Genomic DNA, 26,940 nt, shown 5'->3' with positions numbered 1-26,940 from the left:
GAGGCAGTGTGCCCCCGTTACCAAATACCATCTAGGTTCCACTTCTCTAGGCAGGCGATACCGAGAATGTACACGGACGTCAGAAAAAGACTCACCAGTGTCCTAAAAAATGCAGTTGTACCCAATGTCCACTTAACCACGGACATGTGGACAAGTGGAGCAGGGCAGGGTCAGGACTATATGACTGTGACAGCCCACTGGGTAGATGTATGGACTCCCGCCGCAAGAACAGCAGCGGCGGCACCAGTAGCAGCATCTCGCAAACGCCAACTCTTTCCTAGGCAGGCTACGCTTTGTATCACCGCTTTCCAGAATACGCACACAGCTGAAAACCTCTTACGGCAACTGAGGAAGATCATCGCGGAATGGCTTACCCCAATTGGACTCTCCTGTGGATTTGTGGCATCGGACAACGCCAGCAATATTGTGTGTGCATTAAATATGGGCAAATTCCAGCACGTCCCATGTTTTGCACATACCTTGAATTTGGTGGTGCAGAATTTTTTAAAAAACGACAGGGGCGTGCAAGAGATGCTGTCGGTGGCCAGAAAAATTGCGGGACACTTTCGGCGTACAGGCACCACGTACAGAAGACTGGAGCACCACCAAAAACTACTGAACCTGCCCTGCCATCATCTGAAGCAAGAAGTGGTAACGAGGTGGAATTCAACCCTCTATATGCTTCAGAGGTTGGAGGAGCAGCAAAAGGCCATTCAAGCCTATACAATTGAGCACGATATAGTAGGTGGAATGCACCTGTCTCAAGTGCAGTGGAGAATGATTTCAACGTTGTGCAAGGTTCTGATGCCCTTTGAACTTGCCACACGTGAAGTCAGTTCAGACACTGCCAGCCTGAGTCAGGTCATTCCCCTCATCAGGCTTTTGCAGAAGAAGCTGGAGGCATTGAAGAAGGAGCTAAAAGGGAGCGATTCCGCTAGGCATGTGGGACTTGTGGATGCAGCCCTTAATTCGCTTAACAAGGATTCACGGGTGGTCAATCTGTTGAAATCAGAGCACTACATTTTGGCCACCGTGCTCGATCCTAGATTTAAAGCCTACCTTGGATCTCTCTTTCCGGCAGACACAGGTCTGCTGGGGTTGAAAGACCTGCTGGTGACAAAATTGTCAAGTCAAGCGGAACGCGACCTGTCAACATCTCCTCCTTCACATTCTCCCGCAACTGGGGGTGCGAGGAAAAGGCTCAGAATTCCGAGCCCACCCGCTGGCGGTGATGCAGGGCAGTCTGGAGCGACTGCTGATGCTGACATCTGGTCCGGACTGAAGGACCTGACAACGATTACGGACATGTCGTCTACTGTCACTGCATATGATTCTCTCAACATTGATAGAATGGTGGAGGATTATATGAGTGACCGCATCCAAGTAGGCACGTCACACAGTCCGTACTTATACTGGCAGGAAAAAGAGGCAATTTGGAGGCCCTTGCACAAACTGGCTTTATTCTACCTAAGTTGCCCTCCCACAAGTGTGTACTCCGAAAGAGTGTTTAGTGCCGCCGCTCACCTTGTCAGCAATCGGCGTACGAGGTTACATCCAGAAAATGTGGAGAAGATGATGTTCATTAAAATGAATTATAATCAATTCCTCCGCGGAGACATTGACCAGCAGCAATTGCCTCCACAAAGTACACAGGGAGCTGAGATGGTGGATTCCAGTGGGGACGAATTGATAATCTGTGAGGAGGGGGATGTACACGGTGATATATCGGAGGGTGAAGATGAGGTGGACATCTTGCCTCTGTAGAGCCAGTTTGTGCAAGGAGAGATTAATTGCTTCTTTTTTGGGGGGGGGTCCAAACCAACCCGTCATATCAGTCACAGTCGTGTGGCAGACCCTGTCACTGAAATGATGGGTTGGTTAAAGTGTGCATGTCCTGTTTTGTTTATACAACATAAGGGTGGGTGGGAGGGCCCAAGGACAATTCCATCTTGCACCTCTTTTTTCTTTTCTTTTTCTTTGCATCATGTGCTGATTGGGGAGGGTTTTTTGGAAGGGACATCCTGCGTGACACTGCAGTGCCACTCCTAGATGGGCCCGGTGTTTGTGTCGGCCACTAGGGTCGCTAATCTTACTCACACAGTCAGCTACCTCATTGCGCCTCTTTTTTTCTTTGCGTCATGTGCTGTTTGGGGAGGGTTTTTTGGAAGGGACATCCTGCGTGACACTGCAGTGCCACTCCTAGATGGGCCCGGTGTTTGTGTCGGCCACTAGGGTCGCTAATCTTACTCACACAGCTACCTCATTGCGCCTCTTTTTTTCTTTGCGTCATGTGCTGTTTGGGGAGGGTTTTTTGGAAGGGACATCCTGCGTGACACTGCAGTGCCACTCCTAGATGGGCCCGGTGTTTGTGTCGGCCACTAGGGTCGCTAATCTTACTCACACAGCTACCTCATTGCGCCTCTTTTTTTCTTTGCGTCATGTGCTGTTTGGGGAGGGTTTTTTGGAAGGGACATCCTGCGTGACACTGCAGTGCCACTCCTAGATGGGCCCGGTGTTTGTGTCGGCCACTAGGGTCGCTAATCTTACTCACACAGCTACCTCATTGCGCCTCTTTTTTTCTTTGCGTCATGTGCTGTTTGGGGAGGGTTTTTTGGAAGGGACATCCTGCGTGACACTGCAGTGCCACTCCTAGATGGGCCCGGTGTTTGTGTCGGCCACTAGGGTCGCTAATCTTACTCACACAGCTACCTCATTGCGCCTCTTTTTTTCTTTGCGTCATGTGCTGTTTGGGGAGGGTTTTTTGGAAGGGACATCCTGCGTGACACTGCAGTGCCACTCCTAGATGGGCCCGGTGTTTGTGTCGGCCACTAGGGTCGCTAATCTTACTCACACAGCTACCTCATTGCGCCTCTTTTTTTCTTTGCGTCATGTGCTGTTTGGGGAGGGTTTTTTGGAAGGGACATCCTGCGTGACACTGCAGTGCCACTCCTAGATGGGCCCGGTGTTTGTGTCGGCCACTAGGGTCGCTTATCTTACTCACACAGCGACCTCGGTGCAAATTTTAGGACTAAAAATAATATTGTGAGGTGTGAGGTATTCAGAATAGACTGAAAATGAGTGTAAATTATGGTTTTTGAGGTTAATAATACTTTGGGATCAAAATGACCCCCAAATTCTATGATTTAAGCTGTTTTTTAGTGTTTTTTGAAAAAAACACCCGAATCCAAAACACACCCGAATCCGACAAAAAAAATTCGGTGAGGTTTTGCCAAAACGCGTTCGAACCCAAAACACGGCCGCGGAACCGAACCCAAAACCAAAACACAAAACCCGAAAAATTTCAGGCGCTCATCTCTACTTACAGCCCACAATGTGACTGACTATGCATCAATAAACTAAAAAGTTAATGTAATGGTTTAAAAAAATTAAATAAAAATAAAAATAAATAATGCTGCCCTTAGGAGGAGCTCTAGGCTGTACGCATTGTGTGCAGTGCCCCAGTAAGAATAAAAATGTATATTAATGCCCTGGCAGTCTAGTGACTGTGCTCTCTGTCCAGCATCACTCTGAAATGGTGCCTGATTCACCACAGGATGGACATCTATTGAATCCAAAAAACACGTGAGATCTGATGTCGGTAAGTTTATTTTTTGCCTCGTTTTGGAATCCAAGACTTGCAGGAAAACCCAAGCCAGCCTTCGGTTTCCCTTGTCGGTGGGCTCAGTTCATACTTGCCTACATCTAGTCTGCTCCCCCACGCTTTACAATGCCTACATTACCGGCATTGTAAAGTGGAGGGCAGGGCTACAATTACGCAATTTAGCACGAATCGCGTCATCACCCCACCCCCTTCTGTCTGACAGGTTGCCGCGTAGCCGAGGGAAGCCAGGGGAGGAGGTGAGCGGGGGGATGTGGCGGGGGGGTGAGCGGCATTCCGGGAGACTTGCCCACTTCCCCTGGGGGGGCGGGAGTGCCACCCGATTTTCGGGAGCCTCTTGGCTTTTCCCGGAGAGTAGGCAAGTATGGCTCAGTTTCTAGGAAACAGATCCCGCACATCCCTAGTGTTAATGTGCCGCTGATAGACAGGTTCTCCTTCGCACTAGGCAGCAGCTTGTGTTCAGGGCCAGCAACAGAAACCTTGGGGCCCAGTACATACACATTGATATCTATTTTATTATAAAATAACATTATGGGGGATATTCAATGACAGTTGGAAGTTCCGATAGGGCGGAAAGATGGCACTTTCCCCCGATAATTGGAACTTTCCAACAATTCAATATTCAATTGAAGTGCCGTTTTTCCGCCCTGTCGGAAATTCCGACAAGTCGAAAAACACATGGATGAGCGGAATCTCTGCTCATCCATGAGTTTTTCGACTTGTCGGAATTTCCGACAGGGCGGAAAAGCAGCACTTCAATTGAATATTGAATTGTCGGAAAGTTCCAATTTTTTTCTTCTTCAATTGAATATTGAATTGTCGGAAAGTGCCGTTTTTCTGCCCTGTCGTAAATTCTGACAAGTTGAAAAACACATGGATGAGTGGAATCTCTGCTCATCCATGTGTTTTCGACCACGCCGCTGTCAAAAATGGTCCATTTTTTGACCATTAATTTTCGCACATAATAGAGGGCGATTATGAATGTTCGGATTGGGAGGAGGAACAGGCAGAAATGCATACCTCCCAACATGACCCTCTCCAGGAGAGACAGAATGCTCTGCTCCTGGACTTCCCTCTTAATTTATGATTGCTGGCACCTGTGCTGAAACACCTTTTTTTATACATTCATACCTCCCAACATGACCCTCTCCAGGAGGGACAGAATGCTCTGCTCTTGGACTTTTTTCTTCATTTATGATTGCCATCACCTGTGCTGAACAGGTTAATAGATAAGAAAGGTGTTTTCCCACAGGTGAGGGCAATCATACATTAGGTTGGAAGTCCAGAAGTAGAGCATTCTGTCCGTCCTGGAAAGGGTCATGTTGGGAGGTATGGAAATGGTCCACTATTGAATGCTGAAGTGTCGGAGAGGATCCGACTGTGATTGAATATCCCCCTATGCCAACAATATTAATAAAATCCACTAATGTCACTGCTAGATAATTTCTATTAAAAGTGTAGATAGTGCTAGCCATATGGGTATGAGAGGAAGAGGAGGGAACACATAAACCGACTGGTACACCCACGGTGTCACTAGAGCGTCCACCGCTATCGCCTGAGGGTCCCTTGACCTGGCGCAATAGTTTACTAGCTTTTTGTTGAGGCGGGACGCCATCATGTCCACCTGTGGTCTTTCCCACCGGTTTGTAATCAGCCGGAAGACTTCTGGATGAAGTCCCCACTCTCCCGGGTGGAGGTTGTGCCTGCTGAGGAAGTCTGCTTCCCAGTTGTCCACTCCCAGAATGAACACTGCTGACAGTGCTAACACGTGATTTTCCGCCCAGCGGAGAATCCTTGTGGCTCCTGCCATCGCCACCCTGCTTCTTGTGCCGCCCTGTCTGTTTACTTGGGCGACCGCCGTGATGTTGTCTGACTGGATCAGCTCCAGCTGGCTTAGAAGCAGGGGTCTTGCCTGACTTAGGGCATTGTAAATGGCCCTTAGTTCCAGAATATTTATGTGTAGGGACATCTCCTGGCTTGACCATAGTCCTTTGAAATGTCATCCCTGTGTGACTGCCCCCCAGCCTTGAAGGCTGGCATCCGTGGTCACCAGGACCCAGTCCTGTATGCCGAATCTGCGGCCCTCCAGAAGATGAGCACTCTGCAGCCACCACAGTAGAGACACCCTGGTCCTTGCAGACAGGGTTATCATCCGATGCATCTGAAGATGCGATCCGGACCACTTGTCCAACAGATCCCACTGAAAGATCCTTGCATGGAACCTTCCGAAGGGAATTGCTTCGTAAGAAGCTACCATTTTTCCCAGGACTCGCGTGCAATGGTGCACCGACACCTGTTTTGGTTTTAGGAGGTCTATTACTAGCGATGACAACTCCTTGGCCTTCTCCTCCAGGAGAAACACCTTTTTCTGTTCTGTGTCCAGAACCATCCCCAGGAACAATAGACGCGTTGCAGGAACCAGCTGCGACTTTGGAATATTCAGAATCCAGCCTTGCTGTTGTAGCACTTCCCGAGCTAGTGCTACTCCGATCAACAACTGTTCCCTGGACCTCGCCTTTATAAGGAGATCGTCCAAGTACGGGATAATTATAACTCCTTTCTTGCGAAGGAGTATCATCATTTCGACCATTACCTTGGTAAATACCCTCGGTGCCGTGGACAGACCAAACGGCAACGTCTGGAATTGGTAATGACATTCCTGTACCACAAATCTGAGGTACTCCTGGTGAGGAGGGTAAATGGGGACATACAGGTAAGCATCCTTGATGTCCAGTGATACCATGTAATCCCCTTCCTCCAGGCTTGAAATAACCGCCCTGAGCGATTCCATCTTGAACTTGTATCTTTTTATATATGTGTTCAAGGTTTTTAAATTTAAAATGGGTCTGACCGAACCGTCCGGTTTCGGTACCACAAACATTGTGGAATAGTAACCCCTTCCTTGTTGAAGGAGGGGTACCTTGACTATCACCTGCTGCGAATACAGCTTGTGTATTACCTCTAGCACTGCCTCCCTGTCCAAGGGAGTCGTTGGCAAGGCAGATTTTAGGAAACGGCGAGGGGGAGACGTCTCGAATTCCAGCTTGTAACCCTGAAACACTACTTGTAGAATCCAGGGATCCACCTGTGAGCAAGCCCACTGATCGCTGAAGTACTTGAGACGGGCCCCCACCGCACCTGGCTCCGCCAGTGGAGCCCCAGCGTCATGCTGTGGACTTTGAGGAAGCGGGGGAGGACTTTTGTTCCTGGGAACTGGCTGTATTTTGCAGCTTTTTCCCTCTACCTCTGCCTCTGGGCAGAAAGGACGCGCCTCTAACCCGCTTGCCCTTCTGGGGCCGAAAGGACTGTACCTGATAATACGGTGCTTTCTTTGGCTGTGAGGGAACATGGGGTAAAAATGCTGATTTCCCAGCTGTCGCTGTGGAAACTAGGTCAGAGAGACCATCCCCGAACAACTCCTCACCCTTGTAAAGCAAAACTTCCATGTGCCTTTTAGAATCTGCATCCCCTGTCCACTGCCGAGTCAATAAACTCCTCCTGGCAGAAATGGACAGTGCATTTATTCTAGATGCCAGCCGGCAAATATCCCTCTGTGCATCTCTCATGTATAAGACAGCGTCTTTTATATGCTCTGTGGATAGCAATATAGTGTCCCTGTCTAAGGTATCAATATTTTCTGACAGAGAATCTGACCATGCAGCTGCAACACTGCACATCCATGCTGAAGCAATAGCTGGTCGCAGAATAATGCCTGAGTGTGTATAGACAGACTTCAGGATAGCCTCCTGCTTTCTATCAGCAGGTTCCTTAAGGGCGGCCGTGTCCGGAGATGGCAGTGCCACCTTCTTTGATAGACGTGTGAGCGCTTTATGCACCCTAGGGGGCGTCTCCCAGCGTAACCTGTCCTCTGGCGGGAAGGGGTACGCCATCAGTAACTTTTTAGAAATTACCAGTTTCTTATCGGGGGAAGCCCACGCTTCTTCACACACTTCATTTAATTCATCAGATAGGGGAAAACCACTGGTAGTTTTTTCTCCCCAAACATTATACCCTTTTTTGTGGTACCTGGGGTAACATCAGAAATGTGCAAGACATTTTTAATTGCCGCAATCATATAACGGGTGGCTCTATTGGAATGTACAGTAGTCTCCTCGTCATCGACACTGGAGTCGGTATCCGTGTCGACATCTGTGTCTGCCATCTGAGGTAGCGGCCGTTTTAAGGCCCCTGATGGCTTTTGAGACGCCTGGGCAGGCATGAGCTGAGAAGCCGGCTGTCCCACATCTGTTATGTCGTCAAACCTTTTATGTAGGGAGTCGACACTATCACGTAATTCCTTCCACATAACCATCCATTCAGGTGTCGGCCCCGCAGGGGGTGACATCACATTTGTCGGCACCTGCTCCGCCTCCACATAAGCCTCCTCATCAAACATGTCGACACAGCCGTACCGACACACCGCACACACACAGGGAATGCTCTGACTGAGGACAGGACCCCACAAAAGCCCTTTGGGGACACAGAGAGAGAGTATGCCAGCACACACCAGAGCGCTATATAACACAGGGATTACACTATAACTGAGTGATTTTCCCCTATAGCTGCTTATATGTATACTACAGCGCCTAAATTTAGTGCCCCCCCTCTCTTTTTTACCCTTTTGTATTCTGAAACTGCAGGGGAGAGCCTGGGAGCGATCCTTCCAGCGGAGCAGTGAGGGAAAATGGCGCCAGTGTGCTGAGGGAGATAGCTCCGCCCCTTTTACGGCGGACTTCTCCCGCTTTTTTGTGGTTCTCTGGCAGGGGTATTTTTCACATATATAGCCTCTGGGGCTATATTATGTGTGCTTTTTGCCAGCAAGGCATGTAATATTGCTGCCCAGGGCGCCCCCCCCCCCAGCGCCCTGCACCCATCAGTGACCGGAGTGTGAGGTGTGCATGAGGAGCAATGGCGCACAGCTGCAGTGCTGTGCGCTACCTTGTTGAAGACCGAAGTCTTCTGCCGCCGATTTCCAGGACCATCTTCTTGCTTCTGGCTCTGTAAGGGGGACGGCGGCGCGGCTCCGGGACCGGACGACCGAGGCTGGGCCTGTGTTCGATCCCTATGGAGCTAATGGTGTCCAGTAGCCTAAGAAGCCCAAGCTAGCTGCAAGCAGGTAGGTTCGCTTCTTCTCCCCTTAGTCCCTCGTAGCAGTGAGTCTGTTGCCAGCAGATCTCACTGAAAATAAAAAACCTAAAATATACTTTCTTTTCTAGGAGCTCAGGAGAGCCCCTAGTGTGCATCTAGCTCAGCCGGGCACAAAATTCTAACTAAGGTCTGGAGGAGGGTCATAGTGGGAGGAGCCAGTGCACACCAGGTAGTCCTAAAGCTTTCTTTAGTTGTGCCCAGTCTCCTGCGGAGCCGCTATTCCCCATGGTCCTTACGGAGTCCCAGCATCCACTTAGGAATAGGTACTCTTGATAGTGTCAGGAACCACAGTTCACGCACTGCTCGCACACGCCACTTACCGGTACGCTGGTGTATTCTGTGCCGCAGATCAGCCACTGGTGCTTTCAGTAGTTACTAGCATGATTTCCACTGACTCTGGCAGAGTCACATGATCCAGTCACATGATCCAGAGTCACATGATCCAGAGTCACATGATCCAGGTATCCAGGTAATTACTTCCTGGTTCTGTGCATGCTGCTGCTGCTGCCGGCAGCAACCAATCAGCATCCTTCTGGGGGGATATAAGCAGGCTTCCCAGAGTCCTCATTGCCTTGAACAACTTGTCAATTCTCCTGCAAGTTCTCCAGCATCGCTCTCAAGGCTCCAAGCTTGCTCCAGAGATCCGTTTACCTGTGTCCTGCTGTACCTGCCTTTCCTGGTTACTTACTTGCTGCCAGAGACTTTCACTATCTCCATCTCAGTGTGTTACCAGTCTGCGGTGCTCAGCCCAGGATTCCTCTCACAGGCTCCGGATATCCTCAGCAACCCAAGCACGCCAGAGTTCACCATCTCCGATTTACTTACCTTTTCATGTCACCATCGGACTCACCATCGATGGATAAGCACTTCAGTATAATCCGGTATTAAGCATCCCTGTATACCAGAGTGTCTCACAGCCTCCACAGAGGAACCTGAGCAGAGGGCCGCGACCTGCCCGTCAGGCGCAGCGAAGACCATATCCCCTGGCGGGGGTCACTGGCGAAAACCCCTGGCGAGTTAGACTCCGCGCCTCTGCTTCAGGTCTGGCCAATTCTCTGTGCTCACTGTGTAAACTTCCGGAGTGCTCCAGCATATGACTTGTCCATCTCTCAAGCCACCTAACTTCTGCCTCCCTGCGCCCTCCACTGGCTCACCCAGGTCATTACCGGGAACACAATCAGACCAGCCCCTGACAGATTGATCAAGGTCGATGGACTCGGCACATGACCACAGTGTGGGCCCAGCGGCTCTTCAGGATGTTATTTCACGAATAGAGACACAGGAAGCCACGCAGCAGCAAGTCACTACCTACCTACAGGAAGTGTCCACTCACTTGGATGTTCTCCAGCAGTCACTCAGGTCACCTGCCCCTGTAGTGTCCACTCCACCAGCCGCTCATTCTTCTGTGTCTGTCTCTCACTTACAGCTTCCTGCTCCTAATAAATATGCTGGCAACCCCAAGCTCTGTAGAGGATTTCTCATTCAATGTGATATCCAATTTGAACTACAACCACAGAATTTCCCTTCTGCTAGGACCAAGATAGCTTACATTGTCTCCCTGCTAACTGGTTCAGCTTTAAGTTGGGTATCACCGCTGTGGGAAAGGTCTGACCCTTTACTCACTGATTACGTCAAATTTGTTTCCGCATTCAGACGCATGTTCGACGAGCCAGGTCGAGCAGCGTCCACCTCTACAGAGATACTCCGTATTAAACAAGGCTCCCGTCCCATGGGACAATTTGTAGTCCAATTCCAGACCTTGGCTTCCGAATTAAAGTGGAACAATGAAGCACTAACTGCTGCTTTCTGGCTAGGAGTGCATTAAGGACGAGTTGGCTACCCGTGATCTTCCAGTTCAGTTAGAAGATTTGATCTCCCTGTGTGTCAAAATAGACCTACGTCTCAGAGAGAGAGCTCTAGAGCGGCAGGAAAAAGTTTTCTCCAGAGTTTCTTCCACGCCTCTGCATCGTCCAGTGACTGCTAGTACAGAAGAACCTAAGCAAGCAGGTAGATCTAGGCTCTCACCGGAAGAACGATCTAGGAGGCAAAAAGAGAAATTGTGTTTGTATTGTGCCGCTTCCGGTCACTTTATCGGGTTCTGTCCTGAGTGTCCTGGAAAACACCAAGCCCTAACCTGCAACAGGGGAGTCAGGTTAGGCCGTTTAATAAAGTCTCCTCCTTCTCCTGACTTAGTACTTCCAGTTACCCTTGTGACTCCAGCAGGTTCCTATCACGTCCCTGCCCTGGCGGACTCTGGGGCAGCAGGGAACTTCATTACCTCAGACCTTGTCAAAAAAAGTAATATTTCAGTCTCGTCATTGTCTCCGCACCTCTATCTGACTGCAGTCGATGGTAATAAAATTCTTGGCAGTGATATCACACATCAGACAGCTTCTGTTACCATCCAAGTGGGGATTCTTCATCAGGAACGCATTAAGTTTCTCATCATTCCTAAATCTTCTTACGACATTGTGCTAGGGTTGCCGTGGTTACGACTCCACAATCCTCGCATCAATTGGGCCTCACTTCAGATAGAGGAATGTAGTGATTATTGCCAGAAGCATTGCACCAGTGAAGTAACTCCTATCCGGTCTACTAAGATTAAGCCCTTGCCTGGCCTACCCACAGCATATGAAGAATTTTGTGGTGTATTCAGTGAGCAGGCTGCTGATGTGTTACCTCCTCATCGTAAATGGGATTGCCCCATTGACCTTCTTCCCGGAAAGTCCCCTCTTAAGGGGCGCACATACCCACTCTCTGTACCCGAGACTAAAGCAATGTCCGATTACATTCAGGAAAATCTGCAAAAAGGTTTCATCCGCCCTTCCTCCTCTCCCGCTGGAGCGGGTTTCTTCTTTGTGAAAAAGAAAGATGGAGGCCTGCGTCCCTGCATTGATTACAGAGGCTTAAACAACATAACAGTCAAAAACAGTTATCCTCTTCCTCTCATCACTGAGCTGTTCGATCGTGTCAAGGGAGCAAAGGTCTTCACCAAACTGGACCTCAGAGGAGCATATAACTTAATCAGAATCCGTGAGGGCGATGAATGGAAGACAGCTTTCAACACCAGAGATGGGCATTACGAGTACCTTGTAATGCCCTTCGGATTAAGTAACGCTCCTGCAGTTTTTCAAGAGTTTGTGAATGATATATTCAGAGATGTATTATACAAGTTCCTCGTAGTATATCTCGACGACATCCTGATATTTTCCCAAGATCTCCAAACCCATCGCAGTCAGGTGAAAGAAGTCCTGTCCCGTTTACGTGCAAATAAATTGTACGGTAAACTCTCCAAGTGTACCTTTGAAGTACCCTCTATACCTTTCTTGGGGTACATTATCTCCGGCTCAAAATTACAGATGGATCCCGAAAAACTTGAGGCCATCAACAGTTGGTCCCAACCAACTACGCTAAAGGCTGTCCAGCGCTTCATTGGCTTTGCCAATTATTACAGAAAATTTATCAGGGGATTCTCCACGCTCATCTCTCCAATTACAGCCCTGACCAAAAAAGGAGCAAATCCCGCCGCCTGGTCTGAAGAAGCCTTGTCCTCATTCCATCTGCTAAAACAAGCCTTCATCTCGACACCTATTCTCCAGCAACCAGACCCTGATAAGCCCTTTTCCCTTGAGGTTGATGCCTCTAATGTGGGTATTGGCGCAGTGCTATCCCAGACCGCGGAAGATGGGAAGCAACATCCATGCAGGTTTTTCTCACGAAAATTCCTTCCTGCAGAGAAAAACTACTCCATTGGCGATCAAGAGTTGTTAGCGATCAAGTTGGCATTGGAAGAGTGGAGGTACTTGTTAGAGGGTGCCAAATTCACCGTAACCATTTTTACAGACCACAAGAACTTGCTCTACCTCCAAGCGGCCCAGTGCCTGAATCCTCGCCAAGCCCGCTGGTCATTATTCTTCTCGCGTTTTGATTTCAAGATCTTGTATCGTCCAGGCTCCCAGAATGTAAAGGCGGATGCGTTATCACGGTCCATGGAGGAAGATGTTCAGCCTCATGACCTGCGTCCCATCATCAGTCCCACTGCCTTTGCCACCACTCACGTGTCTCCTGTGCCACCTCCAGGTAAAAAATATATGTGTCGCCTGAACTTCGGCCGAAGTTACTATCCTGGGCTCATGCCTGACCATTTTCTGGTCATCCTGGGGTTCTCAAGACACTTGAACTTGTTCGTCGCTCTTACTGGTGGCCCAAAATTAGGAAAGACGTCCACGATTTTGTGGCCTCCTTGTTCCACATGTGCCCAACATAAAGTACATCGCCAAGCTCCTGCAGGTGCTCTACTCCCATTGCCCATTCCTACGCGTCCATGGACACACTTATCCATGGACTTCATCTCAGAGCTCCCAAAGTCCCAAGAGTGTAATACCATCTGGGTAGTGGTGGATCGATTCTCAAAGATGGCACACTTTATACCACTCACCGGTCTACCTTCGGCTCCCAAGCTCGCCCAAATATTCATACAGCATATTTTCAAGATTCATGGACTTCCTACAGAAATTGTCTCTGACCGTGGTGTACAATTCGTAGCCCGCTTCTGGAAATCCCTTTGTTCTGCCTTACAAGTGAAGTTAAATTTCTCCACAGCGTACCACCCCCAGTCCAATGGGCAAATGGAGAGGGTCAACCAGGACCTTGAAGCATTCCTCAGGCTATACATTTCCTCTTCACAGGATAACTGGGTTAGTCTACTTCCTTGGGCAGAGTTCGCTCATAATTTCAGGTACCATACGGCTACGGGTTATTCACCATTCTATATTGTGTACGGTCAACATCCGCGTCCACCTAACTTCGAGGCCCTACCAGCTTTAGAAGTGCCAGCTGCATCTTCTACACTCAAGCACTTCTCTCTAGTTTGGAAAAATGTCCATGTCTCGCTCAAGAAAGCTTCCAAGCGATATAAAATCTTTGCTGATCGCAAACGGCGAGCTGTTCCTCTGCTGAAACCAGGAGACAAAGTTTGGCTCTCCACTCGAAATCTACGTTTAAGGGTTCCTTCCATGAAGTTTGCCCCTTGATTCATAGGCCCATACTCCGTGGAACAAATGATCAATCCTGTGGCATACAAGTTAAAACTACCAGCCTACCTGAGAATACCTAATTCTTTCCACATCTCTTTGCTGCGGCCTCTCATTATTAACCGCTTCCAAAAATCTTCCCCTGAGTCCCCCAGAGTCTACAACCGTCAAGGAGTTGAGTTCGAGGTCAATAAAATTGTGGATTCTCGCCAGAGATATGGGCATATCCAGTATCTTATCGATTGGAAGGGCTATGGCCCAGAAGAGAGAAGCTGGGTTAATGCCTCTGATGTTCACGCTCCTCGTCTGATCTCGGCCTTCCACAGGGACAATCCTTCCAAGCCTCGTGGGTGTTCGGTGCCCACCCTAAAAGGGAGGGGTATTGTCAGGAACCACAGTTCACGCACTGCTCGCACACGCCACTTACCGGTACGCTGGTGTATTCTGTGCCGCAGATCAGCCACTGGTGCTTTCAGTAGTTACTAGCATGATTTCCACTGACTCTGGCAGAGTCACATGATCCAGTCACATGATCCAGAGTCACATGATCCAGAGTCACATGATCCAGAGTCACATAATCCAGAGTCACATGATCCAGGTATCCAGGTAATTACTTCCTGGTTCTGTGCATGCTGCTGCTGCTGCCGGCAGCAACCAATCAGCATCCTTCTGGGGGGATATAAGCAGGCTTCCCAGAGTCCTCATTGCCTTGAACAACTTGTCAATTCTCCTGCAAGTTCTCCAGCATCGCTCTCAAGGCTCCAAGCTTGCTCCAGAGATCCGTTTACCTGTGTCCTGCTGTACCTGCCTTTCCTGGTTACTTACTTGCTGCCAGAGACTTTCACTATCTCCATCTCAGTGTGTTACCAGTCTGCGGTGCTCAGCCCAGGATTCCTCTCACAGGCTCCGGATATCCTCAGCTACCCAAGCACGCCAGAGTTCACCATCTCCGATTTACTTACCTTTTCATGTCACCATCGGACTCACCATCGATGGATAAGCACTTCAGTATAATCCGGTATTAAGCATCCCTGTATACCCGAGTGTCTCACAGCCTCCACAGAGGAACCTGAGCAGAGGGCCGCGACCTGACCGTCAGGCGCAGCGAAGACCATATCCCCTGGCGGGGGTCACTGGCGAAAACCCCTGGCGAGTTAGACTCCGCGCCTCTGCTTCAGGTCTGGCCAATTCTCTGTGCTCACTGTGTAAACTTCCAGAGTGCTCCAGCATATGACTTGTCCATCTCTCAAGCCACCTAACTTCTGCCTCCCTGCGCCCTCCACTGGCTCACCCAGGTCATTACCGGTAACACAATCAGACCAGCCCCTGACAGATAGGTTGGTTCCTATCACTGTGCACAGTATGGGTTTAACACGCAATTCATAATATTATAAATTGTTTTAATAATTTAATGTGATATATATTGATTGGTAAACTTGCTATCTGGAATAAAGGAAGCGTCACTGGAAGAAATAAAAATCTCTTTTGATGAACAGTATCCAGTGAAGACGGAGGTGTTGTACATAAATTATATATTCCCTATTACACCACTAGTTTTCTGTTATTTACAGGGCACATATACACTTAATTATACTTGGGTGGAGGCAGAGCCGTAACTAGGGGGGGCTAAGGGGGCATGCGCCCCGGGTGCAGGATTTGAGGGGGTGCCAAGGAGTTACAGAGGAACAGGGTTTTTTTTTTATTTTTTTACCGGCAGTGCTGTGAGGCACCAGACAGCACCCTTGGCAGGGTCTCTGACCCACCTGTCTGCCCACAGCTGGCTCCAATGCTGTGCATGTGAGCTCCAGTACCTGGGAGCTCTTCTATGCCGGCTACTGTCTTAAACTCTCTTCTTTGTCACGCAATGCTGTGACTAGCGTGCAGTGCACTGTACAAGCTATAGAAGCGCACTGTGCTCTCAGTTAGCAGTATCAAGCTCCGCTTTGCCTCCCAGATGGGGGGATTTGGTGTAGATTATAGGGGGATGTAATGTAGTGATGTAGTGTACCATATAGGGTATATAGTGTAGTAATTTATTGCAGTATATATAGGGGCATGTAGTGCACTGATGTGGTGTAGCATATAAGGGGATGTAGTGTGATGCAGTGTAGCATATAGGGTATGTAGTGCAGAGCATAGGGGCATGTAGTGTAGTGATGTAGTTCAGCATGTAGGGGATGTAGTATAGTGCTGTAGTGCAGTGGATAGGAGAATGTAGTGCAGTGATGAAGTGTTATGAATGATATAGTGCAATGTACAGTGGATCATGTAGTTGAACACGCTGGCAGGACATGTGACGCATACTGTAGGGCATTTGATGCACATAGGGGAATATTGGGGGTCATTCCGAGTTGATCGCTAGCTGAAAATGATCACTGCGCAACGATGATGCAAAAAAAGGCACGTCTGCGCATGCGTATACGGCACAATGCGCACGCGCAACGTACTATTACAACGAACGATGTAGTTTCATACAGGGTCTAGCAAAGCTTTTCAGTCGCAATGCCGGCCGCAGAGTGATTGACAGGAAGTGGGTGTTTCTGGGTGTCAACTGACCGTTTTCAGGGAGTGCTTGAAAAAACGCAGGCGTGCCAGGAAAAATGCAGGCATGGCTGGGCAAACGCAGGATGTGTTCGTGACATCATAACAGGAACTGAACAGTCTGAAGTCATTGCAAGCGCTGAGCAGGTCTGAAGCTACTCAGAAACTGCACAGAATTATTTTGTAGCCGCTCTGCGATCCTTTCATTCGCATTTCTGCTTAGCTAACATACACTCCCAGTGGGAGGCGGCATAGCGTTTGCACGGCTGCTAAAAACAGCTAGCGAGCGATCAACTCGGAATGACCCCCATTGTCCAATAGTATTTCCTTTTTTTGAATTTCCTGGTAATCTGATATTTTAGTCTGACAGAGTTTGTTTTACTGTTGTGTGTGTTTTTTTTTTTTTTTGGGGGGGAGCAAACTATTGCCTTGCCCACGGGTGACGAAAATCCTAGTTTCGGCCCTGGAGGCACGGTAGTGTTTAAGTAGCACTAATACCTCTTGGGGATCCAGAGGTGGGTTACATTTACATAGTGGGAATGTTTGTAAAATATCCATCTTTTTTTTAAACAGATATAAATTGCGTTATTCCAGAAGACTCAAATCTTATACAAAGTCCTCGCTTGCCAACTTACAAAGTTAATACTGCGGTGTCAATTTCATGTCCTGGTAGCTTAAAGAGAAAGGGAGCCCAAGACATTATATGCACTGCACATGGCTGGCATCCACAATTACCAGTGTGTGAAGGTTCGTTTGTCTCATGTATTCCTTATACTACTGTATATTTATTTATACTAACTGTGAATGGTATATGAGCCCATGCTTTCAAAATTCTCATGTTGTCCCAAATGTCAATATTTTAAATAAATATCAATTCCTAATATAAATAGAGGATTTACACTTATGTTGTAACATATTTCTATTATGAAGTTGAAAATGAAATTTAAGGCGCTGTAAATCTCTGGCCACACCCACAAAGCTCCTCCCCTGGTTGAGTACCATAATTGGCCTCTAAACTTTTTTTGTGATTAGATATTAGACAATTCACCTATAACTTAGTGTTAACTTTTGAGAAATAGCAATAGCATTGTGTTTAAGCAATATATATATATATATATGTAATAATTGCCTTTCATTCACGTAACTTAGGTTTCTATATATTCTAAAACAACAACAAAAATCACTACTATCAGCACTATCAGATGAAAGGGGTGTAGTACGGCTGACCGACAGCATACCGACGCCGGGATCCCGGCTGCGCTCGCCACGCTGCGGGCTCGGTGGCGACCTGCGCTCGCCACGGGTTCTATTCCCACTCTATGGGTGTCGTGGACACCCACGAGTGGAAATAGTCCCTGTTGGTCGGCATGCCGACCATCGGGATTGTGAAGGGTCGGGATGCTGGAGGAGGTAATGTGACAGTCGGTCTCCCGACCGCCGGTCACATGAATACCACCCGATGAAAGAGGCTGTTTTGCCTTTAAAGCGAAAAATAAATGAAAATAGAACTGATAAACATATACAATATCCAATTCAATAAAATAATATGCTGTATGGACAATAGATGGGTTAAAAAAAAGTTTCATAAATGTAGTAATATACCATAAAAATATATACATTACAATATGTCATAAACAATATACATCAGAAGCTTAAAAACCTTCACACCAACAGTTCATACCATATGAACTGTTGGTGTGACAGTTTTTAAGCTTTACCTATAACATTGGTACACAAAACAGCATTGAAAAAAAAAAAAAAAAAAACTGCAATCCTTGGGCAGCGAAGCGCGTCAGTTGTACCTACATTCACCAACCCATCGCTACTACAGAACAGTTATCATGTGCCTGAACCAGCCTCAAGTTTTTTACGCTTATAAAGTCCACTTACAGCAGTTCCTTTGTCTCCATTGCCTATTTAGACTGGACTTTGTAGTAAATAGAGATGTGCGGCCGCACTTTTTGTGTTTTGGTTTTGGAATCGGATCCTCGCTCGTGTTTTGGATCTGGATTGGTTTTGCCAAAACCACCCTTTTGTGTTTTGGTTTTGGATCTGGATGATTTTTGAAAAAAAGCACAAGAACAGCTAAAATCACAGAATTTGGGGGTAATTTTGATCCTATGGTATTATTAACCTCAATAACATTCATTTACACTCATTTCCAGTCTATTCTAAACACCTCACACCTCACAATATTGTTTTTAGGCCAAAAGGTTGCACCAAGGTAGCTGGATGACTTTGCTAAGCAACACAAGTGGGCAGCACAAACACCTGGCCCATCTAGGAGTGGCACTACAGTGTCAGACAGGATGGCAGATTTAAAAAATAGGCCCCAAACAGCACATCATGCAAAGAAGTAAAAGAGGTGCAATGAGTTAGCTGTGTGACTAAGCTAAGCGACACAAGTGTGAGGCACAAACACCTGGCCCATCTAGGAGTGGCACTGCAGTGTCAAACATGATGGCACTTAAAAAAACTAGTCCCCAAACAGCACATGATGCAAAGAAGAAAAGAGTTGCAATGAGGTCCCTGGGTGGCTAAACTAAGCGACACAAATGTGCGGCACAAACATCTGGCCCATCTAGGAGTGGCACTGCAGTTGCAGACAGGATGGTACTTTTAAAAACTAGGCCCCAAACAGCACATCATTCAAAGAAGAAAAAGAGGTGCAATGAGGTAGCTGGATGACTTTGCTAAGTGAAAGAAGTGTACGGCACAAACACCTGGCCCATCTAGGAGTGTCACGCAGTGGCAGAATGTCGAAAGTGGCCCACAATTTTTCGGGCCTCCAACAGCATCTCCTGCATGCCCCTGTCATTTCTCAAAAAAATCTGCACCACCAAATTAATTGAATGTGCAAAACATGGGACATGCTGCAATTTGCCCAGATGTAATACACGCACAATATTGGTGACACAGGAGTGTGTACCCCTAAACCACACACACATGGCAAAGCCTGTAAAAATAATTTGGATAATAATAACCCCTTTATTTGGACGGGGTTATATAACAATATGCGGCACAGAAGAGCGTACCCCTAAACCACACAGGGCAAACCCTGTAAAAATTATTTGGATTAAATATTAATAACCCCTTTATTTGGAGTAAATAATATAGAGCACAGGACAGCACCACTGGACTTATATGGCAGTACCCCTGAACTTATCCGGCTGCACCACTGGACTGGACTTATATAGCAGTAATACCACTGGACTTATATGTAGTGATGTGCACCGGATATTTTTCGTGTTTTGTGTTTTGGTTTTGGATTCGGTTCCGCGGCCGTGTTTTGGATTCGGATGCGTTTTGGCAAAACCTCACTGAAAATGTTTTGTCGGATTCGGGTGTGTTTTGGATTCGGGTGTTTTTTTACAAAAAACCCTCAAAAACAGCTTAAATCATAGAATTTGGGGGTCATTTTGATCCCATAGTATTATTAACCTCAATAACCATAATTTCCACTCATTTTCAGTCTATTCTGAACACCTCACACCTCACAATATTATTTTTAGTCCTAAAATTTGCACCGAGGTCACTGGATGACTAAGCTAAGCGACCCAAGTGGCCGACACAAACACCTGGCCCATCTAAGAGTGGCACTGCAGTGTCAGACAGGATGGCACTTCAAAAAAATAGTCCCCAAACAGCACATGATGCAAAGAAAAAAAAAAGGTGCACCAAGGTCGCTGGATGGCTAAGCTAAGCGACACAAGTGGCAGACACAAACACCTGGCCCATCTAGGAGTGGCACTGCAGTGTCAGGCAGGATGGCACTTCAAAAAAATACTCCCCAAACAGCACATGATGCAAAGAAAAATGAAAGAAAAAAGAGGTGCAAGATGGAATTGTCCTTGGGCCCTCCCACCCACCCTTATGTTGTATAAACAGGACATGCACACTTTAACAAACCCATCATTTCAGCGACAGGGTCTGCCACACAACTGTGACTGAAATGACTGGTTGGTTTGGGCCCCCACCAAAAAAGAAGCAATCAATCTCTCCTTGCACAAACTGGCTCTACAGAGGCAAGATGTCCACCTCCTCCTCATCGTCCGATTCCTCACCCCTTTCACTGTGTACATCCCCCTCCTCACAGATTATTTATTCGTCCCCACTGGAATCCACCATCTCAGGTCCCTGTGTACTTTCTGGAGGCAATTGCTGGTGAATGTCTCCACGGAGGAATTGATTATAATTCATTTTGATGAACATCATCTTCTCCACATTTTCTGGAAGTAACCTCGTACGCCGATTGCTGACAAGGTGAGCGGCTGCACTAAACACTCTTTCGGAGTACACACTGGAGGGTGGGCAACTTAGGTAAAATAAAGCAAGTTTCTGCAAGGGCCTCCAAATTACCTCTTTTTCCTGCCAGTATACGTACGGACTGTCTGACGTGCCTACTTGGATGCTGTCACTCATATAATCCTCCACCATTCTTTCAATGGTGAGAGAATCATATGCAGTGACAGTAGATGACATGTCAGTAATCGTTGGCAGGTCCTTCAGTCCGGACCAGATGTCAGCACTCGCACCAGACTGCCCTGCATCACTGCCAGCGGGTGGGCTCGGAATTCTTAGCCTTTTCCTCGCTCCCCCAGTTGCGGGAGAATGTGAAGGAGGAGCTGTTGACGGGTCACGTTCCGCTTGACTTGTCAATTTTCTCACCAGCAGGTCTTTCAACCTCTGCAGACTTGTGTCTGCCGGAAAGAGAGATTCAACGTAGGTCTTAAATCTAGGATCGAGCACGGTGGCCAAAATGTAGTGCTCTGATTTCAACAGATTGACCACCCGTGAATCCTGGTTAAGCGAATTAAGGGCTCCATCCACAAGTCCCACATTCCTAGCGGAATCGCTCTGTTTTAGCTCCTACTTCAATGTCTCCAGCTTCTTCTGCAAAAGCCTGATGAGGGGAATGACCTGACTCAGGCTGGCAGTGTCTGAACTGACTTCACGTGTGGCAAGTTCAAAGGGTTGCAGAACCTTGCACAACGTTGAAATCATTCTCCACTGCGCTTGAGTCAGGTGCATTCCCCCTCCTTTGCCTATATCATAGGCAGATGTATAGGCTTGAATGGCCTATTGCTGCTCCTCCATCCTCTGAAGCATATAGAGGGTTGAATTCCACCTCATTATCACCTCTTGCTTCAGATGATGGCAGGGCAGGTTCAGGACTGTTTGCTGGTGCTCCAGTCTTCGGCACGCGGTGGCTGAATGCCGAAAGTGGCCCGCAATTCTTCGGGCCACCAACAGCATCTCTTGCACGCCCCTGTCGTTTTTTAAATAATTCTGCACTACCAAATTCAATGTATGTGCAAAACATGGGACGTGCTGGAATTTGCCCAGATGTAATGCACGCACAATATTGGTGGCGTTGTCCGATGTCACAAATCCCCAGGAGACTCCATTTGGAGTAAGCCATTCTGCGATGATGTTCCTCAGTTTCCGTAAGAGGTTGTCAGCTGTGTGCCTCTTATGGAAAGCGGTGATACAATGCATAGCCTGCCTAGGAACGAGTTGGCATTTGCGAGATGCTGCTACTGGTGCCGCCGCTGCTGTTCTTGCTGCGGGAGGCAATACATCTACCCAGTGGGCTGTCACAGTCATATAGTCCTGAGTCTGCCCTACTCCACTTGTCCACATGTCCGTGGTTGAGTAGACATTGGGTACAACTGCATTTTTTTAGGACACTCTTTTTCTGAGGTCTGTGTACATTTTCGGTATCGCCTGCCTAGAGAAATGGAACCTAGATGGTATTTGGTACCGGGGACACAGTAACTCAATCAAGTCTGTAGTTGCCTGTGAATTAACGGTGGATACCGGACACACGTCTAACACCAAAACAGCTGCCAAGTCCTGAGTTATCCGCTTTGCAGCAGGATGACTGCTGTGATATTTCATCTTCCTCGCAAAGGACTGTTGGACAGTCAGTTGCTTACTGGAAGTAGTACAAGTGGTCTTCCGACTTTCCCTCTGGGATGACGATCGACTCCCAGCAGCAACAACAGCAGCGACAGCAGCAGGAGGCGTTACACTCAAGGATGCATCGGAGGAATCCCAGTCAGGAGAGGACTCGTCAGACTTGCCAGTGACATGGCCTGCTGGACTATTGGCTTTCCTGTGTAAGGAGGAAATTGACACTGAGGGAGTTGGTGGTGTGGTTTGCAGGAGCTTGGTTACAAGAGGAAGGGATTTAGTGGTCAGTGGACTGCTTCCGCTGTCATCCAAAGTTTTTGAACTTGTCACTAACTTATGATGAATGCTCTGCAGGTGACGTATAAGGGAGGATGTTCCGAGGTGGTTAACGTCCTTACCCCTACTTATTACAGCTTGACAAAGGCAACACACGGCTTGACACCTGTTGTCCGCATTTGTGTTAAAATAATTCCACACCGAAGAGGTGATTTTTTTTGTAATTTGACCAAGCATGTCAATGGCCATATTCGTCCAACGGACAACAGGTGTCTCCCCGGGTGCCTGACTTAAACAAACCACCTCACCATCAGAATCCTCCTTGTCAATTACCTCCTCAGCGCCAGCAACACCCATATCCTCATCCTGGTGTACTTCAACAGTGACATCTTCAATTTGACTATCAGGAACTGGACTGCGGGTGCTCCTTCCAGCACTTGCAGGGGGCGTGCAAATGGTGGAAGGCGCCACCTCTTCCCATCCAGTGTTGGGAAGGTCAGGCATCGCACCCAACACAATTGGACTCTCCTTGGGGATTTGTGATTTAGAAGAACGCACAGTTCTTTGCTGTGCTTTTGCCAGCTTAAGTCTTTTCATTTTTCTTGCAAGAGGATGAGTGCTTCCATCCTCATGTGAAGCTGAACCACTAGCCATGAACATAGGCCAGGGCCTCAGCCGTTCCTTGCCACTCCGTGTCATAAATGGCATATTGGCAAGTTTACGCTTCTCCTCAGACGCTTTTAATTTTGATTTTTGGGTCATTTTACTGAACTTTTGTGTTTTGGATTTTACATGCTCTCTACTATGACATTGGGTATCTGCCTTGGCAGACGACGTTGATGGCATTTCATCGTCTCGGTCATGACTAGAGGCAGCAGCTTCAGCACGAGGTGGAAGTGGATCTTGATCTTTCCCTATTTTGCCTTCCACATTTTTGTTCTCCATTTTTTAATGTGTGGAATTATATGCCAGTATCAATAGCAATGGCCTACTACTATATATACTGCGCACATCTGAAATTCACCACAGGCATAGATGGATAGTATACTTGACGACACAGAGGTAGGTAGAGCAGTGGCCTACTGTACCGTACTGCTATATATTATATACTGGTGGTCAGCAAACTGTGCAAAACTGAAATGCACCACAGGTATGGATGGATAGTATACTTGACGACACAGAGGTAGGTAGAGCAGTGGCCTACTGTACCGTACTGCTATATATTATATACTGGTGGTCAGCAAACTGTGCAAAACTGAAATGCACCACAGGTATGGATGGATAGTATACTTGACGACACAGAGGTAGGTAGAGCAGTGGCCTACTGTACCGTACTGCTATATATTATATACTGGTGGTCAGCAAACTGTGCAAAACTGAAATGCACCACAGGTATGGATGGATAGTATACTTGATGACACAGAGGTAGGTAGAGCAGTGGCCTACTGTACCGTACTGCTATATATTATATACTGGTGGTCAGCAAACTGTGCAAAACTGAAATGCACCACAGGTACGGATGGATAGTATACTTGACGACACAGAGGTAGGTAGAGCAGTGGCCTTCTGTACCGTACTTCTATATATTATATACTGGTGGTCAGCAAAATTATGCACTGTACTCCTACTATATACTACAATGCAGCACAGATATGGAGCGTTTTTCAGGCAGACAACGTATAATACTGGTGGCCACTGGTCAGCAAAACTCGGCACTGTACTCCTCCTATAATACTGCTGGTCCCCAGAATAAAGATATTTGCACTTCAGCCCCCTGAAACAAAGTGTGAGGATGCCAGCCACGTCCTCTCACTATCATTTCCAATGCACGAGTGAAAAATGGCGGTGACGCGCGGCTCCTTATATAGAATCCGAATCTTGCGAGAATCCGACAGCGGGATGATGACGTTCAGGCGCGCTCGGGTTAACCGAGCAAGGCGGGAGGATCTGAGTCTGCCTCGGACCCGTGTAAAAAGGGTAAAGTTCGGGGACGTTTGGATTCCGAGGACCGAACTCGCTCATCACTACTTATATGGCAGTATCACTGGACTTATACAGCAGTATCACTGGACTTATACAGCAGTATCACTGGACTTATATGGAAGTACCACTGGACTGGACTTATACAGCAGTACCACTGGACTTATATGGCAGCAGCACTGGACTTATGGCAGCACAGGGACACCACCACTGAACTGATGCAGGACAACACAGTACCACTGCAATGGTCATTCCTGATGACGGTTTTTCTTTAATAAAACCGAAATGTAGAAGTTAAATATAGACTATGTCTGATTATTTACCTGTGAGTGCCGCCTTCACAAACCTCTGTATGTATCCTTTAGAGATATATATATATATATATATATATATATATAGTGGTCAGGGCCATTTCTAGCCAATTTGGCTCCCAGTGCGAGATTGAAAAATGCGCCCCCCCCCCCCCCATTCACATAAGAAAAAATGCGCCCCCCCCCAGATATAAAGAGGAAAAGCATACGCGCGCCTTCGGCACGCGCGCTCCCGGCAAGGGGGCATGCCCTCGTTAAAATGGGCGTGGCTTTAAGGTGGGCGTGGCCTCATCTGATCTCATCAGCACGGCCACCACAGGATAAAAAAAAAAAGTCCTCATTTTACACATTACAGCAGGCACGCTACCCCATTTTACACAGCACGGCAGGCACGCTACCCCATTTTACACAGCACGGCAGGCAGTGTCCTCATTTTACACAGCACGGCAGGCACGTGTCCCCATTTTACACAGCACGGAAGGCACGTGTCCCCATTTTACACATTGCGGCAGGAAAGTGTCCCCATTTTACACAGCACGGCAGGCACGTGTCCCCATTTTACACAGCACGGCAGGCAAGTGTCCCCATTTTACACAGTACGGTAGGCAAGTGTCCCCATTTTACACATTGCGGCAGGAAAAAGTGTCCCCATTTTACACATTGCGGCAGGCACGTGCCCCTATTTTACACACTGCGGCAGACAGGTGCCCCCATTTTACACACTGCGGCAGACAGGTGCCCCATTTTACACCATTTAACACATTGCGGCAAACAGGTGCCCCCATTTTACACATTAAGGCAGTTGGTGGGGAGGGGGAGGGAGTGAGAGAGAGAGGGAGAGGGGCTCTCTCACATTTGAAGCGGTTCGCGCCGCTCTTCAGCCGCCTCTCCCTCGTCTGCGGCGCAGCTCCCCCTTCTCCCTCCTCCCGAGTGCCCAGCTCAGGGGGCGGGGTTTCGCGGAATGACGCATTTGCGTCGTGACGTCACGACGCAAACGCGTCATTCTGCGAAACCCCGCCCCCCGAGCTGGGCACTCGGAAGGAGAGGGGAAGGGATTTCAAAGTGGTGACGAAGTGCCGCGGCGGGAGCCCCGTGCGGTTGCACGGCTCGCCCGCCGCAAGAAACGGCACTGATAGTGGTATACGAGACAGCACCCCAAGCCAGCAAACATCTGTGGTGCTGGGTCCATAAACAGGTAGTATATCACACTCACCTCCTCTTCAGAGTAGAATGCAGGACCAGCACTTAGGATAATCAGCAAAGAGAGTAGATTTATTAAACTTTCATCATGAACAAAGTGTACAAAATGGCAAAAGAGTCTCAACAGCCTGTTTCAACTGCTCCAATGCAGTTTTCGTCAGACACACTGAGAAAGCCATATAATAAAGGCTGGGAGCACCCCAATTAACCAATCACATAACAGAGTCAATTAAACACCAATACAGCCCCGTCCATGTAGTGGAGGGATCAGGGAAAGGGTGCTCAGTGAAATACTGTGGGAAGCCCTGCTAGAGACTCCCAGCTCATCACGTGTCTGTCTTTTGCAGCACATCACAGTTAACCATGGAAATTGGGGAAGCCACTTTTTGTACATGCTCACAAGCAGTACACAGGTGCAGGAGTGGAGCCAGGGACCCCCCCCCCCCCCCCCCCCGACACTGCTGCATAAGCACAAAGCACGGGAAATGGGTAGAAAAGTAAAGTAACCAATGGACATCCACATAAGGGGATCACAAATGGAGAGGTAACAATGAACAACAAATAGAGGTACGAGGGAAGTGACAAATGCTTTTTCTGGCCCAGTGCAACAAAATTTCTAGTGACGACTCTTTACAATGCCATGGGTTTAGGACTCCCTGCAATGCTTTGGCAAACCTACCCAAATATAAGACCTGCTGCTGGCAGGTGAGTTGGTGTCAAGGTCTGCACAATTCACTATGATCTTTACAGATTTTGTTGTTGTAAAAAAGGATAAAAAGTATAAATTTTTTAATGTAATGGTGTGGTATTCCCCTCCACCAGTTTGTTAACCAGCCCTGGTCCTCTAAGCCTAAATTGGCATTAAGAAATAGGTGGGATTTATAATGTGGACTCCCACCTTTTTTTTTCCATTAAC

The 26,940-nt window shown here is 47.8% G+C and overlaps 1 protein-coding gene across 4 annotated transcripts in view; it reads left to right on the top strand.

Moving 5' to 3' along the window:
- Positions 1-26,940, top strand: part of LOC134957932 (complement factor H-like) — a 1,300,757-nt gene that overhangs the window by 736,999 nt on the left and 536,818 nt on the right. For 3 of the 4 annotated variants that reach the window (XM_063940180.1, XM_063940181.1, XM_063940178.1), the window contains exon 12: positions 16,915-17,088. The exons of the other annotated variant lie outside the window; for it this stretch is intronic. In XM_063940180.1, the coding sequence (XP_063796250.1) occupies positions 16,915-17,088 (174 nt within the window). The remainder of the gene's footprint in view (positions 1-16,914; positions 17,089-26,940) is intronic. 4 annotated transcript variants of the gene reach the window in all.

Source organism: Pseudophryne corroboree, chromosome 9 (assembly GCF_028390025.1).
Source record: "Pseudophryne corroboree isolate aPseCor3 chromosome 9, aPseCor3.hap2, whole genome shotgun sequence".
Lineage (NCBI taxonomy): Eukaryota > Metazoa > Chordata > Amphibia > Anura > Myobatrachidae > Pseudophryne > Pseudophryne corroboree.
This window is presented reverse-complemented; position numbering and strand designations above follow the sequence as displayed.